General features: G+C 40.8%; 2 protein-coding genes across 3 annotated transcripts in view; one reads left to right on the top strand and one right to left on the bottom strand.

Moving 5' to 3' along the window:
- The window catches only part of CASP8 (caspase 8), a 33,730-nt gene extending 32,046 nt beyond the window's left edge, over positions 1-1,684 (top strand). For both annotated transcript variants that reach the window (XM_037849910.1, XM_037849909.1), the window contains one exon: positions 257-1,684. In XM_037849910.1, the coding sequence (XP_037705838.1) occupies positions 257-392 (136 nt within the window). In that variant the 3' untranslated portion in view covers positions 393-1,684. The remainder of the gene's footprint in view (positions 1-256) is intronic.
- A 357-nt stretch (positions 1,685-2,041) lies between these two features.
- Positions 2,042-20,213, bottom strand: part of FLACC1 (flagellum associated containing coiled-coil domains 1) — a 29,439-nt gene continuing 11,267 nt past the window's right edge. The window contains 11 exon segments of the mRNA XM_037849911.1: positions 2,042-2,795; positions 3,486-3,595; positions 3,728-3,817; positions 7,386-7,448; positions 12,584-12,687; positions 14,207-14,306; positions 16,183-16,235; positions 16,867-16,964; positions 17,865-17,926; positions 19,487-19,548; positions 19,551-19,579. Coding sequence (XP_037705839.1) covers positions 2,663-2,795; positions 3,486-3,595; positions 3,728-3,817; positions 7,386-7,448; positions 12,584-12,687; positions 14,207-14,306; positions 16,183-16,235; positions 16,867-16,964; positions 17,865-17,926; positions 19,487-19,548; positions 19,551-19,579 — 904 coding nt within the window. The 3' untranslated portion in view covers positions 2,042-2,662.

Below are 20,213 nucleotides of genomic sequence, written 5' to 3' on the forward strand. Positions count from 1 at the left end.
TACACAGAAGTCAGGAGGGAAGGAAACCAAATCTAATGCCACTGAAGTTTCTGATGGTCAGTAGGGGTCCTGAATAAACCAAAGGTAAGTTTTTAAGCTTTGAGACAACTCCTTTATCTGGAAGGCTGTGATAGTCTTGGTTTAGCAATGTATTGTTTCAAATGCCTGATGTTTTGAGGGAAAGAACTATCACTGAACACAGCAGATGTGGCTTATCTCCCCCAATCCATCCTCACCTTGTTATGCTGTTTTTCAGAGGCGATGATATTCTCACCATCCTGACAGAAGTGAACTTTGAAGTGAGCAGTAAGGATGACAGGAAAAACATGGGCAAACAGATGCCACAACCTTCTTTCACGCTGAGAAAAAAACTCATATTCCCTCTTAATTGATGATATTTTTTAGCTGCATAACACTATGCTGTTTATTTTTTATTAAGCTTCATTTTGCAGAACACTATGCTTAATTTATTTATTACTAAGCTACTTTTATTTTGCACTTTTTTTTTTTCTTTTAATGGCAGTGAGGAAGAGAAGGACATTCTTCTAATTCTTGTGTGGTGCAAGCAGACATCTCTGACTTTGTAATAACAGAAGTCAGTACTAGACACCGATAGTCATAGCCATAGTTTAGATTTTATTTTTAATTGGGTGAAAAAAATTTAATTTAGATAGTAGATACAAAAAGTATAGCTTAAAAGAAAAGTAAGAACATATAAAGGTTCAAATATTTCTTCACACATTTATCTGCTTTCAATCCAGAACCATTTAAATTCATTCCCTTCAAATTGTTAAGAACATGGTGTTAATAGCAGCATGGAAACATAAGACACAAGAAGAGGAGGAAGTGGTGAAAGCAATTTCCCACTATAAATAAAGTAACATTGTTAAACTACTGGGAGACACTAAGTGTTAACCATAATCTCCCTCCCCGGTGAGAGGGTTGATAACCTCACCCCTGGTTTTTGTGACAAGTTTGGCTGACTGAGTGTACATTCTGTCAGTCAGAACCCGGGGTACAGTTGGTATCTAGGAGAATGGCAGCAGTACCCTCCCAAAATCCTGTGGGTAGATTTTTATCTGACTCAATTGAAAACATACAGCAACAACAATGAAACCCTCCCATGGTGAGGTCCAGTGCTTGGTTCTCCCATGTCCATGATGCGCCCACATCCATCCTGACCTCTGCAGGTAAGTGGGACAAGCAATGGCAGAAACAAGTGAGCCTCCCAGGGTTAAGTTTCACAAAACCTAGGGATGTTTTTCCTTGTTTTTATTACTAACAAAGGATTTATTAACCCTACTTCTGAAATAGCAGAAGTGTTGATTTTTTTTTTTTTGTATGTCCAGTCTCTCTCCTCCCAAGCCATCATCCACACTACCTTATAGAATTGGTTTTTTAAAATATAAAATTTTAAATGTTGATTCTTAGCTTGCAAGCTTTTAAAAAACAAATTCTTTTTAGAGTTTCTTTATAATCTGTCCCCAGACTCCCTTTTCAGCCTTTTCTTTTGCTTTTTGAATGTAAACATGCTTCTTTGCCAGCCAGTGTGGCTTGCTATTTGCTAACAGTTTTCACACATTTGCATTTGCGCTTTGTGTTCAGTTTGCTTTAAATATTTAGGAATTAACTTTACTTTAAAAACTATGGCTTTTTTTTTTTAATAGAATAAAATATGATTTTATATTTACTGTTTCTTGGAGTTATCTTTGTTGGTTTGTTTTTGATTTTTTGCCAATGGCAATTCACATTGGTTGGCTCACAGACATGCTTTACTTGAGCCTCCCAATGTTGACTAGTGCAGTTTTAAAAAAAAATTAATTTCTACCATTTAAAAAATGGGAGCTGACACACAAACACTAGAGTATGATCTTTTGAAAACTCAGACTATCCAACAGCATTGATCCCTGTGGTCCTTTATGGCAGCAATTGAATGGGCCCAAGAAGTGCCTTCTTCAGCCTGGGCATGCACTCTGCAGCTCACCCATTCCTTCCCCAATCCCTCTCCTCCACCAAATCCCTTGATCCCTTCTCCCCACTTACCAAATCCCCTCCATCAAGGATCGAGGCTGCCGCCAATGGCCATTTATTACTGTACTTGTGCGACTATTTTTCCTGAAGTTTAGCCCACTTATTTGAATTCTGGTGATGGTTCAGAGAAGGTAGCAAGAATTATCAGACACTCTTCCCAAGTCATACGTTAGGGAACATGAGTGAAAAGTGGAGGTGCTGGGCACATGTATGAGAGAATGTTTTTGGAATAAAATCTATAAGTTATCTTTCTTCTAACTAAATACCCAGAGGGGAAAAAGGTACATCTCAAAGTACTGTCAACGTTTAATAGGAAGAACTTCAGTTTCTTTCTAATAAAATCTGTGAAGGTGGAAGAAAAAATAAATAGTACAGTAATCAGAGAAAGCTCAGCTCCAGGTATAGAAAGAATCATTTTTTTCAATGAAGAGTCATGAAAAACCACGCAATTGAGATGAGACATCAAACATTCCCCACTGCTTAGAAGAAAGCAAGCTGAAAGGACAAAAACAGAATCCAGGCAACCAAGAACTAAGCTTATCACATGCATTTTCCAAGGAAACCTCACAGGAGCTCTCTAGGCCTGCAGAGATTGTGGTCCTATCTTCAGTTATGGAGAAAAACTTTTTATTCATGATTCTTGTCTTTTGTTGCCAGAGAAACCATCTTCTAAAACGTCAGAATTATCCTCATAAATAGTTAAGGAGGTCAATCTTGCAGATTGCCCTTCAAAAATTTCTTCATTCTTGGCAATTATCTTTTGCCTATAATGGAAGGGAAGATGTATCATTAGAAGCTCAAAGGGTGGAATGGGCTATAGGATATTTGGGAATATGTGACAAATGTGGCTTTATCCCTTCATCGGGGCATTCTCACTTATTACTTGCAGTGGTTTTGAATTTAGTGAGACAATGGTGTTTGGGTGACCAAATTCCCATATTAGAAAATTTTCTACTAAATCAACAAAACAAATAATTTTCCTTTATTAAAGTATTGGCCAAAATTTATGATTGAAGATGTATCTTCAGTTATCAGTATAATTTCTGACCCAAAGTTTATTTCTATAGGAACCAGCTTTAGCTGCATCTAAGGGTGAACCATTGACACCTAAACCACCAAATTCTCAGGGGAGATGGACATAAAAAGAGCCCTCAGTCACAGAATTGAGTAAACTCAAAGACCTGCAGATAAATCTTGTGTGTTATTTTGCATAAAAACAGAGACACAGGTAAGGAAATAGATTCCTAGTTGACCTCAAATTAACAGCCTGACCTCAGCCCACCTAACTTCTGTGTGCAGGCTCAGAGTGACACACCTCTGTCCTGAAAGTGCTCATGCCTTGATATCATTAGGGAGTTCTTGCAGTCATATTCCTCCCCTATCCCCTCACCCAAATTCCCTCCCACCTCCTACAGACAGCTCAGTCATGTCCTTTTGAGCAGCATCATCCACACCTTAGATACATGTTTTCTTCTGTCAGGATTTGTGTGGTGTATTTATACTGTTCTTCTGCCTCAGTAAGCTTGGTCTGGAGCATTTTCTCCAGATTTCCCACTGTAGCTTTCTGAAAGACATATACATTTTAATAGCTCTCTTTCCCAAACTGTAGCCATCCAGAACAGAGCTATACAGCATAGCTGCACAGAGACCTGGGTTTCCTCCTTCAGTCCCCATCCCTACTCCAGCCAGGACCCACCTCTCTCTGGAGTTCCATCTGAGTTTGATAGAGCGTCGTGTTAAGTGATTCTAGGATAAGAGCTTGTGCATGCAACTCTTCCTCTATGATCTGCATAAGAAGAGATTGTTTCAGGACATCCCATTTCCACCTATTTATTCTCTTCTTCAGGGAACCTGGACTTGAATCCAAAGCATCTACTTTAGTTACTCTTTCTCCTGTGTTCCTCACAGCCAACCAATCTCCACCCCCTCACTCTTGTCCATCTGTACTCTCCTCTTCAGCCTCACTGTCACTTCCCAAGAGCCAGACTTCACCAGTGTTCGTGCGGATTATTACAACGGCTATCAATCATTCATTCACTGAACAAGTATTTATTAAATACCCACTACTGCATTAGGCATCAGGAATTTTACTGTGAACAAGATATGTTGTGAAGTGACGGAGGGGAAGAAATAGAAGGAGATGAGGTTAGGGAGGTACTGGGAGGCCAGCTCGTATAGAGCCTCGAGGCTGTGGTAAGAGCTTTGGCTTTTACTTTGAGCCGAGAAGGGAGATGATGTGCTTTATACTTTGACAGTAGCATACATTTCACTCTGGCCGTTGTACTCAGAATAGACTATTAGGAAGCAAGAGTAAAAACAGGGAAGTAAGTCTCATGAAAGCGAGTTGGACACAGAGGTGGAGGTGACTGTAAAAGGAGGAATTCTGGGTCTATTTTCAATATACAGTCCACAGGATTTGCCAAGGAATTGGCTGTGATATGTAATAGAAAAAGAGGCATCAGTGATGATTCTGAGAAAAAAAGGGAAATGTCCACACAGAGACTTGTACATGAGTGTTCATAGCAGTTATATTTGTAACAGCCCAAAATGGAAAACAATCCAAATGGCCAATAACAAGTGGATGAATGAGTATTGAATGGATATCGAATGGGTAAACAAATTGTGGTATATTTATGCAATGGAATAGTTCCCAGCAATAAAAAGGAATTAACTATTGACATAGGCAGCAACATTGATGAATCCTAAACTAATTATGCTGAGAGAAAGAAACCAAACAAAATAGGGTACATACTGTACACTTCTGTTTATATAAACTTACAGAACATGTGATATAGAGTGACAATAAATGATTGGTGGTTGTCTGGAGATGTGGTGGAAGAGGGATGGGGAGGGGAAAAAGGGAAGAATTACAAAGGGGTATGAGGAAACACTTGAATAAGTTTCTAAAAAGATACCAATAATGGATATATTTTGACACTTTTTATAAGTGTCAAAAAATATCAGATTATACAATCTAAATATGAGTAGTTTATTATATGTCAATATGATTCTGATGTATTGGCCTGGGCATCTCTAAGGATGAAATGGCTATCTAAGGTGGGAAATTTTCAGGAAGAACAGGTTTAGGGGAGATCAGGAGCCCAGTATGGACTTATTTTGAAATGTGTATTTAGCAGCCAGGTAGAAATATCAAGTAGGCATTTAGATATATGAATCTGAAATAATCTAATTTAATTCCATCTATTATAAGCATCCTGTAAGGTAGATTTTATTGTTCCATGTTGCAGACGCTCAGAGATGGATTCTACCAAAGTTGCCCAGCTAGTAAAGCTGAGCAGGAGTCTCACCTAGATCTGTTGCTCTGTTCTGCTTGTTTTCTGCCTATACCTTAAATCTTCAGCTTTTAGCCAAGATGGAATAACAGGGACCAGATTTACTCTCCTACCTTTAACAGCTAAAAAAATAGACAAAACACAGACAGCTGTTTTCAGACATAGAACAAGTAGCTCAGGAGAGTGATCTTTAAGAGAAAGAAAAACTTACCGCAGAGAGAGAGTTTTCTGGCCACAGGGCAGAGAGGAAGAACCCAAACAGACCCTGTTGCCCACCCTACACCTGAACTGAAAAGACAGAGTTGAGAATTTGGGGAGACCAAAGTGGGTGGAGTTCACAGGGCAGAGTACCAGAGAGGATAGAGCTGGAGAGAGAGAGAGAGCGAGAGAGAGAGAGAGAGAGCGAGAGCATTCTAATGATCGGCAGAGGATTGCCCTCAAGTATTGATCTGAGAATTGATCAGTGCATGTGTTTGAGGAAAACACCTGAGGCTGGGGAAAGAACCACCATCAAGGATCAGGTGGAACAATTCCCACGGCCAACGCAGGACTGGGACTAGTTCATACTCCCATTAACCAGAACAGGAAAAAACTAGTACGCAGGGTATTGAGTACTTAGAAGAATATTACCTCCGTAGTAGGGAAAAATTAGCCTTAGACTAATGGCTGCTTTAATTCCACCTAACAAAGTTTAAAAGCCAGGCTTGAAAGGCTCAAACTGTTTCCAAGAAACTTAACTGCGTCCTAGAACAAAGCTCAAGAATATTTAAAGGAACAGAAAAACATTCATCATCCATTAAAGTAAAATTCACAATGTCTGGCACCCAATAAAAAATTACCAAGCAGATGGTAGCACAATGTTGTACAATGAATTGCACAATGAATGCAATTCACAGCACTGATATAGGTATTTGAATATGATTAAAAGGGGGGGGGGAATGTTAGATTGTATATATGGTAACAGAATAAAAATTAAAAACAATTTGTAACTACAATACATAAACAGTGAACACTAAGTCAAACCATGGACTATAGTTAATAGTAAAATTATAAAAATGTGCTTTTATCAATTGTAACAAATGTTTCATACCAATGCAAGGTATTGGTGGTAGAATGGTTTATGGGACCCTGTATTTTATGCATGATGGTTCTGTAAATCCACAACATTTTTAATAAAGAAAAAAAAGAAAGAAAAAAGTTACCAGGCATGCAAACAAGCAGGAAAATGGGAGGCATAAATGAGAAAACCAATCAACAAAAATCAGAAAAATCAATCAATAGAAATAGACCCAGAAATAACACATGGTAGAAATAGGCTCATTAAAGCAGATATTATATACTGAAAGAGTATTACAATAAATGGGTTCCAAAGACCATTCCTTTATCCTAGAGTACATCACAGTCTGTTTGCCCCTTCACAATGCTGAAACTGAAACCCTGGGCTCATCAATATCATTCTATACCTTTATAATGACTAATCTTTTCCCAAACATGTCCATTTCTGGATCTGAGTTAAATTCTCCGTAAAGGAATAACCACAAGGTTATTTTTTGGTTTTGTGGGTTTGAACAGCTTCTCTTCAGTTATTGCCCACATGAAAATGCCATAATTTGTCCCTGAAAAACAGAGCTCCTTGAGGAAGCTGTCATGTCTGAGGCATACTCAAGAGTTCTAAGGAGTGGCTTGGAGAGAGAATTCCTCAGGGGCCTAATTGTACTTTTCTCAGTTCAAGGGAAACAACCTGGCATTTCGCAATTAAAGGCCCTTTTGTGGTTTGAGCATTACTAGAAATGGAAGGCCCTAGACATTGAAGATCATGCAGTATATTGCTGTTTATTCATTCACATCTGGCTTTAAAAAGATGCCAGTGGCTTTGTTTTACAGACAGTTCTAAATCCTTTTTCACTTACTGGATCCAGACAACTCAGCTTTAGGTCTTCCAGTTTTTATTGGCTTGGGGGAAATTATCGCAGATTCCATTTTACTGAGGGTATATCATTTTAGTGATGCAAGTATAAGATGCCAATTCCACAGGAAAAAGGAAAAAAGGAAAAAGCCTACCTCTTTGGTCTTGCTCAGCTCCTCTAATTTCAAGGTGTCACTTTCATGTTGTTTCATGAGCTCCTATAAATAAGATTATTTGTAAAATATCAACACTGGGGTTCTGGCCCTTCTTTCTTGGAATTAAGAAAGTCAGAATAGGATTCAGGAATATCATTTTCACCAAAGTATAGACATTAGCATAACAAAACAGAAATTATGTAGTAACGACATGACATATTGAAATAAAATAATAAAAATCTTATATACAACCATACCACATCTACCATATCCACAACTATTAAAATAAATTATATTTTCATCAAAGGCTTTTCTTAAGTCACTGAACAGATTTGGTACTTACTACTGAGAATAAGATTTCAATTCTCCACAAACTGATCTTATTCAATGCAATCCTAGTCAAACTACCAGAAGGGTTTCTTGTCAAAATTGACAAGCTAATTCTAAAATTTCAATGGAAATGCAAAGGCTGGAGGAGCCAGAACAATCTTGAGAAACAAGAGCAAAGTTGGAAGAGTTTTACTACTTGATTTCTAGTTATCGTAATTAAGAAATGTGTTGTTGGTCTAAGAATAGAAAGAAAGAATGAAACAGAAAAGAGTCCACCCCCCACCCCGACCCCACATATACAAGAAAGACACCAAAACAGTTCAATGGGGAAAGGAAAGTCTTTTCAATAAATGGTTCTGGCATAACTGGATATCCACAGGGAAAGAAATGACCCTCTACCTCACTCCATACACAAAAATTATTCAAAATGGATTATAGTGCTAAGCATAAAAGGTAACATTATAAAGTCTCAAGGGAAAAATAGAAGAGTATCTTTACAACCGTAGGATAGGCAAAGATTTCTTAAAGAGAATTCAAATAACTTTAAAGAAAAATTTGACAATTTGGCTTTCATCAAAACAAAAAACTTCTGCACACCAAAAGACACTATGAACAAAATGAAAAGTCAAATCACCAAGGCTGGGAGATAATATTCACAATACTATATTTGACAAAGAACTTGTGTCCAGAATACATAAAGTACTCCTACCAATTAACAGTAAAAAGATAAAAAAAATCCACAGTTTTTAAAGTGGCAAGAGACTTGAACAGACACTTCACAAAATAAGATATATGAATGGGTCAATAAGCAAATGAAAAGTTGCTCAACATCATTAGTCATCAGGAAACTAAAATCGCAATGAAACGCCACTTCTTACCCATTAGAATGGACACAATTATAAAAGACTGGCAATATTAGTTGCTGTCAAGTATGTAGAGCAACTGGAATTCTCATATATTTAAGATGCAAGAGTAAAATGGTACAACCACTTTGGAAATAGTTTGTCAATTTCTTATAAAATTAAACCTATATCTACCCCACAGCCCAGTAATAGCACTCCTAGGTGTATACTCAAGAGAAATAAAAGCGTATGTCTAAAAATATGCTTATCCAAAAATGTTCATGGCAGTTTTATTCTTAAAAGCCAAAAAATGGAAACCACCTAAATCTCCACAAACAGGAAAATGGTAAACACACCGTGGGATAGTCCTACACAGGAATAATACTCAGCCTTAAAAGGGAAGAAATTACTGATAGGAGTAACAACTGGATAAATTTCACCGACATTGAGTGAGGGAAAAGAAGCTATTCACAAAAGAGAATATACTATTTGATTCCATCTGTATGAAGCTCAAAAACAGGTAAACCTCATTTGTTGTGGTAGAAATCAAAAGAATGGTTGCCTTGGGGCAGGTTTGGGGAGGGATGGAACTTGGAAAGGGACAGAGTACTTTCTGAGTTGATGAAATGTTTTATATCTTGATTTTGGTGGTGGTTTCATGGGTGTATACATTTTTCAAAACTCATCAAATTATATACTTAAGATCTGTGTCTTTTGATTCACAGTGGATGGAGGTGGCCTAAGGGTACATCATCTGATGAATGAATGGCAAACTGTGTGAATACAATGGAATATTGAACTGCTACATGGAGGAATGAAGTTGTGAGGTACGCAACTAGGTGAATGGACATTGAGGACAGTATGTTGAGTGCAATAAACCAGAAATGAAAAGACAAACATTATAAGGCCTCACTAACTATAATGTGCAAACTCTGAGAATTGAATTTGAGGGCATAGGTTATCAGGGGAAGGCTTATTGTCAAGTTTCCTAGATTGTAAGCTCGTATAGCAGCTACATCTGTTCCTGAGTTGCAACGGCTATTTCTAAATTCTGAGATGCTGAGTTCTTTGTGTATAACCTGGTTGGCCCCTGGAACTTTGGGTATTTGTGTGACACCTGACACTCAGAGCCAGAGTCTGGCAGCTGGGATGTCAGCATTACTCCATATAGCAGATGTTAAAGAGTCTGAAAAAGAGATCAGACTTTAATTAGTGATGTGAACAAAATGGACTTGGTTAGGACTAAGGTAAATCAGACTAAAGGGTGAAGGACAATATTGACGGTGCTTATAAAACTTCAACTTCTGTGTGAGACCAAAGGAAGAGATGTTTATTAGGTGAAAAATCTTTATTTTTTTGTAGCACACTATATAATTTAACTTGTATAGTCAGTTTATTCAAACACCATAATTACATGGAACTTTGAATAGGGAGTGAGATCTGGTTGGTTTGTATAGGTTAGTGTGAAATCCCAATCAATACATCTCAGAGTAATTTGGGCAGAGAATAAAAATGTATTTGCAAAGCCCCCTTGAGGGACTGGGGGAAAACGTGGAAATATTAAACTTCCCCACCTGGGGAATTACTGATACTCTTATGAGCATTGGGGACTACCAATTTAAAAGGCCAAGTCCTTGATCTTGGGGCTTGCCCTTATGAAGCTTGTTACTGCAAAGGAGAGGCTAAGCCTACTTATAATTGTGCCCAAGAGTCACCCACAGAAAACCTCTTTCATTGCTGAGATATGGCCTCTCTCTCTAAGCCCACTCAGCAGGTAAACTCACTGCCCTCCCCACTACATGGGACATGACTCCTGGGGATGAGCCTGGTCCTGCATCATGGGATTGAGACAATCTTCTTGACCAAAAGAGGGAAGCAAAATGAAACAAAATAAAGTTTCAGTGTTGAAAGATTTCAAATGGAGTTGAGAGGACATTCTGGAGGTTATTCTTATGCGTTATACAGATATCCCTTTTTAGTTTTTAGTGTATTGGAATAGCTAGAAGGAAATACCTGGAACTGTTGAATTGCAACCAGTAGCCTTGATTCTTGAAGATGATTGTATAATTATATAGCTTACACTGTGTGACCCTGTGATTATGAAAACCTTGTGGCTCATACTCCCTTTATCCAGTATATGGACAGATGAGTAGAAAAATAGGATCAAAAAGTAAATTAATAATAGGGAGGGGGGTGGGGGTGGGATGTTTTCGGTGTTCTTTTTTACTTTAATTTTTATCCTCTTTTTTTATGGTAATGAAAATGATCAAAAATTGATTGTGGTGATGTACAACTATATAATGGTACTGTGAACAACTGACTGTACACTGTGGATGATTGTATGGTTTGTGAATATAGCTCAATAAAATTGAATTAAAAAAAAAAACACCTTTGCCAGGACGGTGCCAGACATGGTATTTTATGCCTTAATTTAGCAGTTCTCAAAATGTGGAATGTGAGCTACAGATTCTTATTAAAATTTAAATAGTTGTATATTTATTTTAATGTTTCAAAAAATACAATCAGTTGTTATAATAGGGGAGAGAGAAATTTGCCTCTGTAAAGAATTTATTATATAAAACATTTATTGGTTGTTTAAAAAAAAAGGTCTGTGCATTTTACTAAATGCAAATTATACTTCAGTAAAAGAAAGTGATAGATTAAAAAAGAAAGAAAGAAAGAAACCCACCCATTTACAGTCACTGGAGAGTCAATGGAGGCAGGAAGCCGAGAATGCATGCAGATGTTCAGATCTCCCCAGATTAGAGGAACTGCTACTTCTTCTTCAGAGATCTGAGCTCCCCAGAACCCAAAAGTACACCCCAAAGTGCAAAGCCGGACCCACCCCCATTACTGTTCTGCTCAGTAATATAGTGAATGTCAGAGATGGGCTTTTAAGTGGTGAAATGCATGGCTTTTTAATGAGCATTTTGGTTAGAAACAGGCTCTTAAAAATAAAATATTCAAGATATCTAAAATATTTTAGAGACCGTCCCAACTTTGCAAGAAAATGGTATAAGCATCTTACAGGATCTGTAGCCTGTACACTTAGGGTTGGTGCCTGAGACTTGATCCCTAAATGGCTCTGTGCCCAGTCATTTTTTTAGGAAGAGCTCTGTTTGCCTGATGCTGACAGCGGTGGCTACAGCATCCTGCCTCTAGAATACCATTGCATCCACGTCCCATGAGCCTTTCGTGTACCTCAAGGCTCAGAGAGCTGGTTGCATGAGTTGTTTAGGGCCTGCTTGCTCGAGAGCATCTCCGATTCCTCCAGCAACGTCCATAAGTTCTCCAGCTGTGATGCTTCACTCTCACCTTACATGTCCCAAAAAGATGGATACAAATCTTTTTCTTCCTTATCTTAATGATGGTACTTTTTCAATTTCTGGAACAATAACATGCCCATCTTCCCTTCTGACTACACTCATATTAAACAAATAGATCATATCAATAATAAACGTCACTACTTAACAAACAGAATTTATAAGGAAATTGTTTCCTAGATTAAAAATAATTGTGGTGGGAAGGAAAAAAATCCCTGTTTGTTCAGTAAATGTGTGTTTAGTAGAATTTGGACTGAGACCTGTTGATGTCATTATCCAGGTTGTGGGTGAGCAGCTAATGTGAGCAGCTAACCCTCATCCACCCCTACCTTCCAGGTAGCTATTCTTATTTACTAATTAATTGTTGCACATGACCAAACTTGCTTCATTTAGTTTGCCCTTCCTCTTCAGGAAATGTGAAGGCTGAGAAGCACATTGCGAGACTGGGATTTGGGCAGAATAGGGAATTTCAGATTAAGTATGTGTTTAGTATTTTGTTATTTGCTGTTAATTACCAATTTCATTAGAGTAACCTGTGGTAAAACTATCTAGCTGAAGGACTGCAAAACTGTAAATCTGCTTGCATTTATTTCCAGGAAAGCGGGGGGGGGGGGGGGGGACACTATGCCAACAAACACAAGACTGCCTAATTATGGGAGGCACACCTGGTCTACCCATGCAACTGTCGACACACTTGAGTTACCTCCTTTTCTCGATTGAAGTTCTCAAAGACAGCACCGTAGGATTCATTTAATTTCTTCTTTTCTTCTTCTGACTCTAACTCATACTTTTTTGTCATCCTGTTTTCTGTGGAGGCGAGAGGAATGCACATGTATGTATGCATGTGGGGAAAGCAGGTGCAGAGAAAAACCCAGAATATCTGGAGGTAAAAGAAATTCCAGCCTGGGTCCAACTCAAGGTCGTTTCAACTCAGTGTATGACCTCTGACACTCACCCAGGGATGCTTGAAAGTGAGGTCAGCATGGTGATTTTCCTCAATCACATTAGCCATATGAGATTTACTATGAACATTTCTGGTTCTTTTTTGTGTAGTTTATTTAGGATCTGTTGCTTATTATTTTGTCCATTCCCTTTGTGGAAGTAACTACTACACATTCTTGGATATCCTTATCTTAAAATAATGCTCTTGACTAACTTGACTTTTCCAGCACTACAACTCATTCTGTACTTAGCCCTAGGGTAGAGGTAGGTTTTTCTGGGCAGGGAAATCTTTCAGCAGAGGCCCAATACTTAACAGGAGGAGGGCGGGTTGAAGGGCAAACTCAAATCTTTTCTTCGGCGTCAGGATTCTGGAAATGGACAGGGAGTCTGGGGCTGAGAGAGTAATGGGCTAAATTATGAACAACTAAAGTCTGGTCTTTCAAAGCTGGTTGTGGCATCTTAAGTTAGACTTTGACAACACGCAATGAGTGTAACATGAGAGCTGAAACCTTGGGAGATGACCTGGATTATGCTGCACCAGGGTTCTAGGTAAAACCTCAAAGGATGAGCAGCAGTGCATTCCATTCCCCAGCTTAAGTCCAGTGTCTTCATGCTAACTTTTGGTAGTCCACGGACCCACCAGGATGTAAATGGCCTTGAAGAGGAATTTTCCCAGGGAGTATCTACATTTAAATTAGTAATTTGTTAAGACCAAGTAAACCTCGGATGTGAATGGGGTTGTGGTAGGATCTGGAATGGGTTTGTAGAGGCCCCGGTCCTATCCCAACTAGTCCTCTAGGTGAGGAAGCAGAGTCTCCATAAATTCCTCTTTATTTTTTCCATTTAAGAAGAAACTCGGGGGGGGGGGGGGTGCACCCATAGAGTACTTTGTGTGATCCAAGCTTTCTGTAAAGTTATGGAAATACTGCAAATATATAACAAACATGGCTCCCTTTGGGGGATGTGAGGGTATAGAGACTCTCAATACAATGGTTTATATTGTTCCCTCCTCCATCTCCCTACTGAATATTTGAAACTCTAATTCAGGAACTCATGGAACTTTGGGATTACCTGCATCCAGCCAGCAAGTCTATCTTGCTACAGATGTCCCTATGCTTGTTCCAGCCCATGATGGGCAAACGTGGATCTAGCAAGTTTGGGAAGGGACAGGCTTAGACCCTCAGTTGGTTCAATTCTGTAAAAGACCCCACTCTTATTGTCACCTTGCTTTCTTGGAAACTCAGGCACCTTCCATTCAGGAGTCCACCCATGTGGCTCCATCACCCTCAATAAATCCAAGGCCATCTTCTTTCAGTCAAGATCAAGCTTACTGGCAGTTTTTTGATGCACCTGTCAGCAAAAAGCCAGAAGATTCTGTACTCACTTTGCTGTAACAGGATCTTTTCCCGCTCCAATTTCTCATCCTTCTCCCATTCTGCCTTCCGCCTTGACCACTTGTCTTCCATTTCATCATAAATGCTGTCCTGTGGGGGCACAAATGCATGGTGAAGAAGAGGACTCTGAGAAAGGACACCTAGAGAGGCTGTAACGTCACAGCACAGAGGGCCCCTCCCTACACTGCACACTGCCACAAGGGATGCACTGTGCCCTTTGCAGCTTCCCTCGCCGGGGACCCTCCCTAAGGGACCCCTACAAGGGAGTCTTGTGGTGGGAAGTAAATTCCAGCCTAGCCCAGCTGAGAGTGTGGGGAATCCTAGCATTCAAAGGCAAAACGTACATGGCATTTGCCCCACTGGAACTGGGCTTCATTGAAGACAGGTAGGGTCCTTCATACACGTCAGCTCCCCCTGAATCATGAATCACTAATCACTCACTCATGAAAGAAGGGAAATGCCTAGTAGTAGTTATTTTGAACATTTAGAAAACAGTGGGATGGGTCCATTTTTCCTCAGCAATCCTAAATAAACCTCACCCAGTGCCGGTTCTTTTGGTGGGTTCAGACTTCAGGAGCATGGAAACCCCACAAGGCGTCCCAGGCTGAGGATCTGGATGCTGCCAGTAAGGTCTGAGGACCCTGAACCCTCTTCCTGTTTAGTTTACCAGCAGGACTCACACAGGGCTCGGGGCTTTAATGCTCATTTGTAATTGTTTCGGGCCATGTGGGTAGGGTTTCTCTCTAACAATAACCGAGACTAGTAGGCAGCTTGGTTACCCCAGGCCACAGAGATCAAACTCTCTGGAGAGGCACAGATTGAAACAAGTACAAAGTATACCTAGAAAACCAAGGCAGCTTACTTAGTCATAGACCTGATGTTTTTCTTAGGTTCTGCTCTGTAACACTTTCCCTGACTATATAAAGGTGCATTTTGAAAAATGAGTTTTGGACAGAAGCTCAAAACTAAAATATGAGTGGTAAATAGCGTTTCAGGGGTAGTGCTGGGTCTTGTCTTATCTTCACTTACGCCTCTGATTGGGTGACCAGCTGTCCCTGTTTGCCTGGGTTTCCTGGGATGTGAATTTCCAGTGTTAAACTGGGATGAGTTGGGTCACCCTACTTAATAATTAAATAGGATGGGGGCCCGATCCCTCAGCCCTTCACCTGCCTACTCCCCATTCCCTGGTCCCTGTCGCCCTACTGAGAAATCATGTCCTAACTCTGCTTCCCAGGGCCTCCATCAAACCAGCTTGTGGAAGTGCTATGACACAGTCTTTGTGAAGGGCAATTTGGCCAAATGTATCAAAGTCCTTAAAACGTTCATTCCTTTTGACTCAGAACTCTCCTTCTAGAATCAAAAGTCATATGTTCAAAGAGGTTCAAAGTAGTATTATCTGTTACTGCAAACAACTGGAAACAATTCAAATGTCCAACAGTAGAGGAATGACCATCAGGTCATTAGCATAATGTATGTCATTAAAAGGAGGGAGTGGTCTCTGGTTATTGAAAAGAAGGGAAAATCTGATATGACAGACAAAAAAAAGGATATGAGAGTGCATATTGCATATGTAAAGTATGATCTCAACTACAGCTTTCAAAAGTACAAATATTAATAGCAGTTGTCTCTGAGTGTGATATTTCTTTCCTTTTTGCTGTTGTTATTGTTGGTGGTTTTTGCATTCCCATTTAAGAAAACAACAACGAGTAGGTGTTACTTTTATAGTCACAAAAATATTTTTCAGGAGGTCTCTTTGGGGTCTGGGCAACTGACTTATCGCTGAACCATCACATCTGCAGGCTCGTACTTCTCTCTGGGTGCAGTTAGTGCCAGTTAGGTCCAAGGACACTAGGAACTCAGGAAATTATTTTATGGGCAAGAGCTCTAGATCGATTTCACATCATTGGACAGGAATGAGCCTTGCTTCTCTTACTGTCATCATCCACAAAGGAATTCTGTATCTCACCTGATACATATGAAACATATTCTTCAAATACTTATACTCCTTTCCCATCTCCTCTGGGCAAAAGGAAAACAACAACAGGGTTATCCTTATTCCTCTCATATATACACGTTTTCAAATTCAAATGACTTCTGCACACTTTCCCCTCCTTAAACTCTGAATTCTGCAGGATACATACTTTCCCCTATCCAAGGGCAGTACAAATACCATGATAAATAGCCAACATAATCTGTATGCATTATAAGGTTATAAAATCATAGTGTGTCAGAATGTAATGAAACACCATCATTTTACAGGTGAGAAAACTTGAATTGTAATAGTATTGTCTTATATTTTTAGTGCTTTTTAATATAATTTGAAAAGTGCTTTCACATTCTCATCCCTCTGATAAGGGCAGGTGTTACTGTCTTCAATTCCCAGATAGGGAAACTGAGGAACAAGGAGGTTAAGGAACTCCAAGACTTGGTCCCAGGACTTTCTATCTCCCAGGCATAGGAAGGACATTGCTAGATGTGGTTTTATACTCCCTGTCCTACTCCCTCACCTCCATCCCCAAGCTTTAGGGGAAAACCTCCAAAGCTTGGCCACAGCCCATCTTTGGCCATGGAGACTCCTGGGCCTTAGACCCATGTGGTCAGCCTCTCGCCTCTCCACTCAGAGTCATTCTGCTCTGGGCCCCAGCCATACCTAGCTTCTCTTGGGCAGCCAACATTTCTGTCTTCAAGGCTGCTTTGTAGTTTTTCTCCAACTCACTGATCTCTGCTGCATGTGCCTCTTTGAGCTTCCTGTGAAATCCCAGAAATTGCCAAAAACATCGGTGAAAAGAAGTTCACAGCTGAGCTGTCACACTTACAGCATCCTACCTTTTATCTCTCACTTCCTGAAATGCTCTCCTTGCTTCCACCCAGAGAGGAATGAGAACATTCCTGTTTTCTACAACTATTTTAAACGGAGCTGTGCAGGCCACCGACGCCCTCTAGCCATCAGCAGTCTTCACTTACAGCTCACTTGGGAATCTGTGGGCTGTCTTGGCACTAGGATCACTTTGGAGCCCAAGGTCTCTCCAGGCTCCATTGCAAAAGACAGATGTTGGCAGTGTTCAAAGATGAGTGTCAAAATACCAGGCTATGACTCAACTAGGAGTGCTGGGCTCTACTAGGATGTCTGAGACTGTGCTGGTGCCCAGCAGGTAGCCTGGAAGGTGACTGGAAGATTTTCCTCACCCACAAAGGCAATCCAATTTCTTTCACTTCCCCTTGGCTTGCCTTTGCTGCTCTGGCTCCTGCCCCTCCCATCCCTTTCCCCTATCTTGCCCAGGCCCCAACCTAGCAGCCAGGGAGAGTAGCAGTGGGAGGAAGAGGAGGAGGAGGATGAGCTGAGAGCAACACTTTACCACAGAAAGCTCACAAAGAACAAAAAATGGCAATTCTCAGGAACCAACAAAAAGGGAGATTATAATGAAATGAAATAATTGGATGAGAAAATGCAAAAGAGAAATAATCTTCTTTGTACTACACCTTAGTGACCTTAAGTCAAACCATTCTGCTCTACAAAGACATGTGGCTTATCTTCCTCACCTCCCTCCACCCAGACCCATTTGGTATTAACTGAAGTCCTAGTGAACTGTAATTCTTCAAGGAATGTAGGAGCCTAGGGCCTTCAGCGAACATGGGCTGAAAGTGTACCTGTTCATTTTTTCGAAGTTCTGCTTCATCTCAGCACAGTGGAGATTCATTTCATTGGAGAGCTGGAAACGAGCCCAACATTAACAACACAAGGAAGAAGACCCCACCTCTGCTCCAACCTGTGACTTCTGACAAGCCTCTTCACAGGGTACACCCCAACCCTAGGCCTCTCCTATTAGAGTTTGGCAGTGGCCAGACAGCACATAATTACTGAGGGAAAAGAAAAACTCTTGCCTTGTTCTATGTAGTTTTGTACTTAACCAGTTTGTAATGTGGTGCTCTCCATTCTAACATGTCAGATTCTGTGGCTGGTGTCTCAGAAGGAATGGCCACTTCAAAACGAGTAAGTGCCCACAGTAAATTAAGACAAGGGTTCAGGGCTTTCCTGGTTCCTCTGATTCCCGGAGAGAAGCTGCACCACTAAGGAGCCTGCCATTGCCTGGACAACAAAGTCCAGGGACAGGCACAGTTGCGGCCTGCACTCCTACCTCCCACAGCGTCACACGACAAATCAGTGTGTTCACGGGTGGGAGAATATTAAGGATCACAGGCTGGGGGCCCTCCTTGGAAATAGTCTCTAAATATGTCTTCAGCAGGGACTGTGCTCAGTGAGTTAAAATGTGTCTCTCACCCAATGGCCTAGTCTTGATGAGCGAAGTGACTTCATTCAAATTATTTCACTTCCCTGAGCCTCAATTTCCTTCTCTACAGAATGGAGACTGTCCACCTTGAAGGGTTTTAACATCAGTGAGATAAAGAATCACTCGATCATAGAGGAGATCTGAGCCTGAGTCGTAAGTAGGTCATGGTAGGATTATGAAACGGTGAGCGGAAGACCTGCCGGGCAGCCTGGGAAGGAGAGGAAGTAGATCCTCACAAGTGGTTTTCAATTATGATAGGCAAATGTGGGGGGACAGGATGTTTCTGAGCATAGTTTTGGTCCATCATTTCTGCCCAGGCCACTAGGTACTCCTGCCTAGTGATAAAGTCTAAAGAAATGTCTTTAGACATTTCTAAATGTGTTTAGAAAAGTCTAAACAAATGCCGAAGTCTACAGAAGCGTCACTACAACTCCCAGGAAACACAGCGAGTGCAAACGGACAGCAGTAGATTGTGAAGTGTGGTTATTGGCAGTTTCAACATCAACAGGAAGTGGGCACCGGAAGCTTCTGGGCAGGGGAGCTGTGACCAAGGCGAGAGCCTCAGCGTGAGGCTTTGTGGTGAAGCTTAACTCACCACAGAGGCTGCAGCGGGCCAGACAGGAAGTGGCAGGCACCCCCTAGTGTGGAGACAACAGTGTTCAGGACGGTGTCACAGAACATACTGGAGGCTCCTGGAGAGCTCTCAGGAATAACTAACTAAGTTAGGCCTCGAGGAGGGACTTTAGTTCTTAAAATTATGGATGAGGATGGAGTCGGGGAATTCCACCAACTGACCCTGGTCCTATCTCCAGATAGGTCTCTCCTGGCTCCTTTCCAAAAGGCAGATTTTGGCAGTGTGATCTGGAAACTCTGCTCACACGAGTAAAGTGTCTGGCATCCGGTATGACACACATAGCTGGTGATCTGAAAATAGTAGTCTTTCCCTACCCATAAAGGTCAGCTAACTCAGAAGTCACTCACCAATTTTTGAGCATTCTGTTGTCTCTGTTCATTTGCTTCTATTATTGCTGTCAGCTCTGAATCTGCTCTTCTAGGTCAGAAATGATATTAGTCCTGTGGGACAAGTAATTCTTCGTCACCCACAGAGCTCACCATTCAGTTGGTCGGGACTGAGTATGACTGAGTCTGGCCATCATCTCAGGTGAGAGGTGGTCTGGGAGAAGGAATTCGGCAGTAGGGTGGTTGAGTCTCAGACTTGGCCCTTTTTGGCAAGCTAGCCTGAGATGAGTGGGGTGGTTGGGGGCCTTCTTGAATAGCAAGGAAATAGGAATATGCCAGAACTTTAGAGTTTGATCTTCACCTTGACAATCATAGTTGAAATGAGGGAGGGGTTGTCCCAAGGATTGGAAGAGGAGAAGTGGGGCACTAGGATTGATGCTGACAGAGATGGAGACGAATGGCCCAGAGATGAGTAAGAGGGAATTTAAGAGATGGCTTCTGGAACAGAGGATGGTTTCTGGGTTCCGGTGGGTCTGGGGCCTCCTTGGTCTCTATAGATTATTTAGCTCTATTCACTGGAGTAGACAGGATGGCAGGCAGTGTTTATGTGTGGGGAGCTGAGGGAGGTCCTCAATTCAAGGGGCTGTGACCCTCTAGTCAATCATCCACCATGTCTAAAGGGGAGAGAGAGAACGTGGGGTGAGAAAACAAGAGAGAGGATATAGGATAAGAGGGTGTCAGGGTATAA

This window comes from Choloepus didactylus, chromosome 9 (genome assembly GCF_015220235.1).
Source record: "Choloepus didactylus isolate mChoDid1 chromosome 9, mChoDid1.pri, whole genome shotgun sequence".
Lineage (NCBI taxonomy): Eukaryota > Metazoa > Chordata > Mammalia > Pilosa > Megalonychidae > Choloepus > Choloepus didactylus.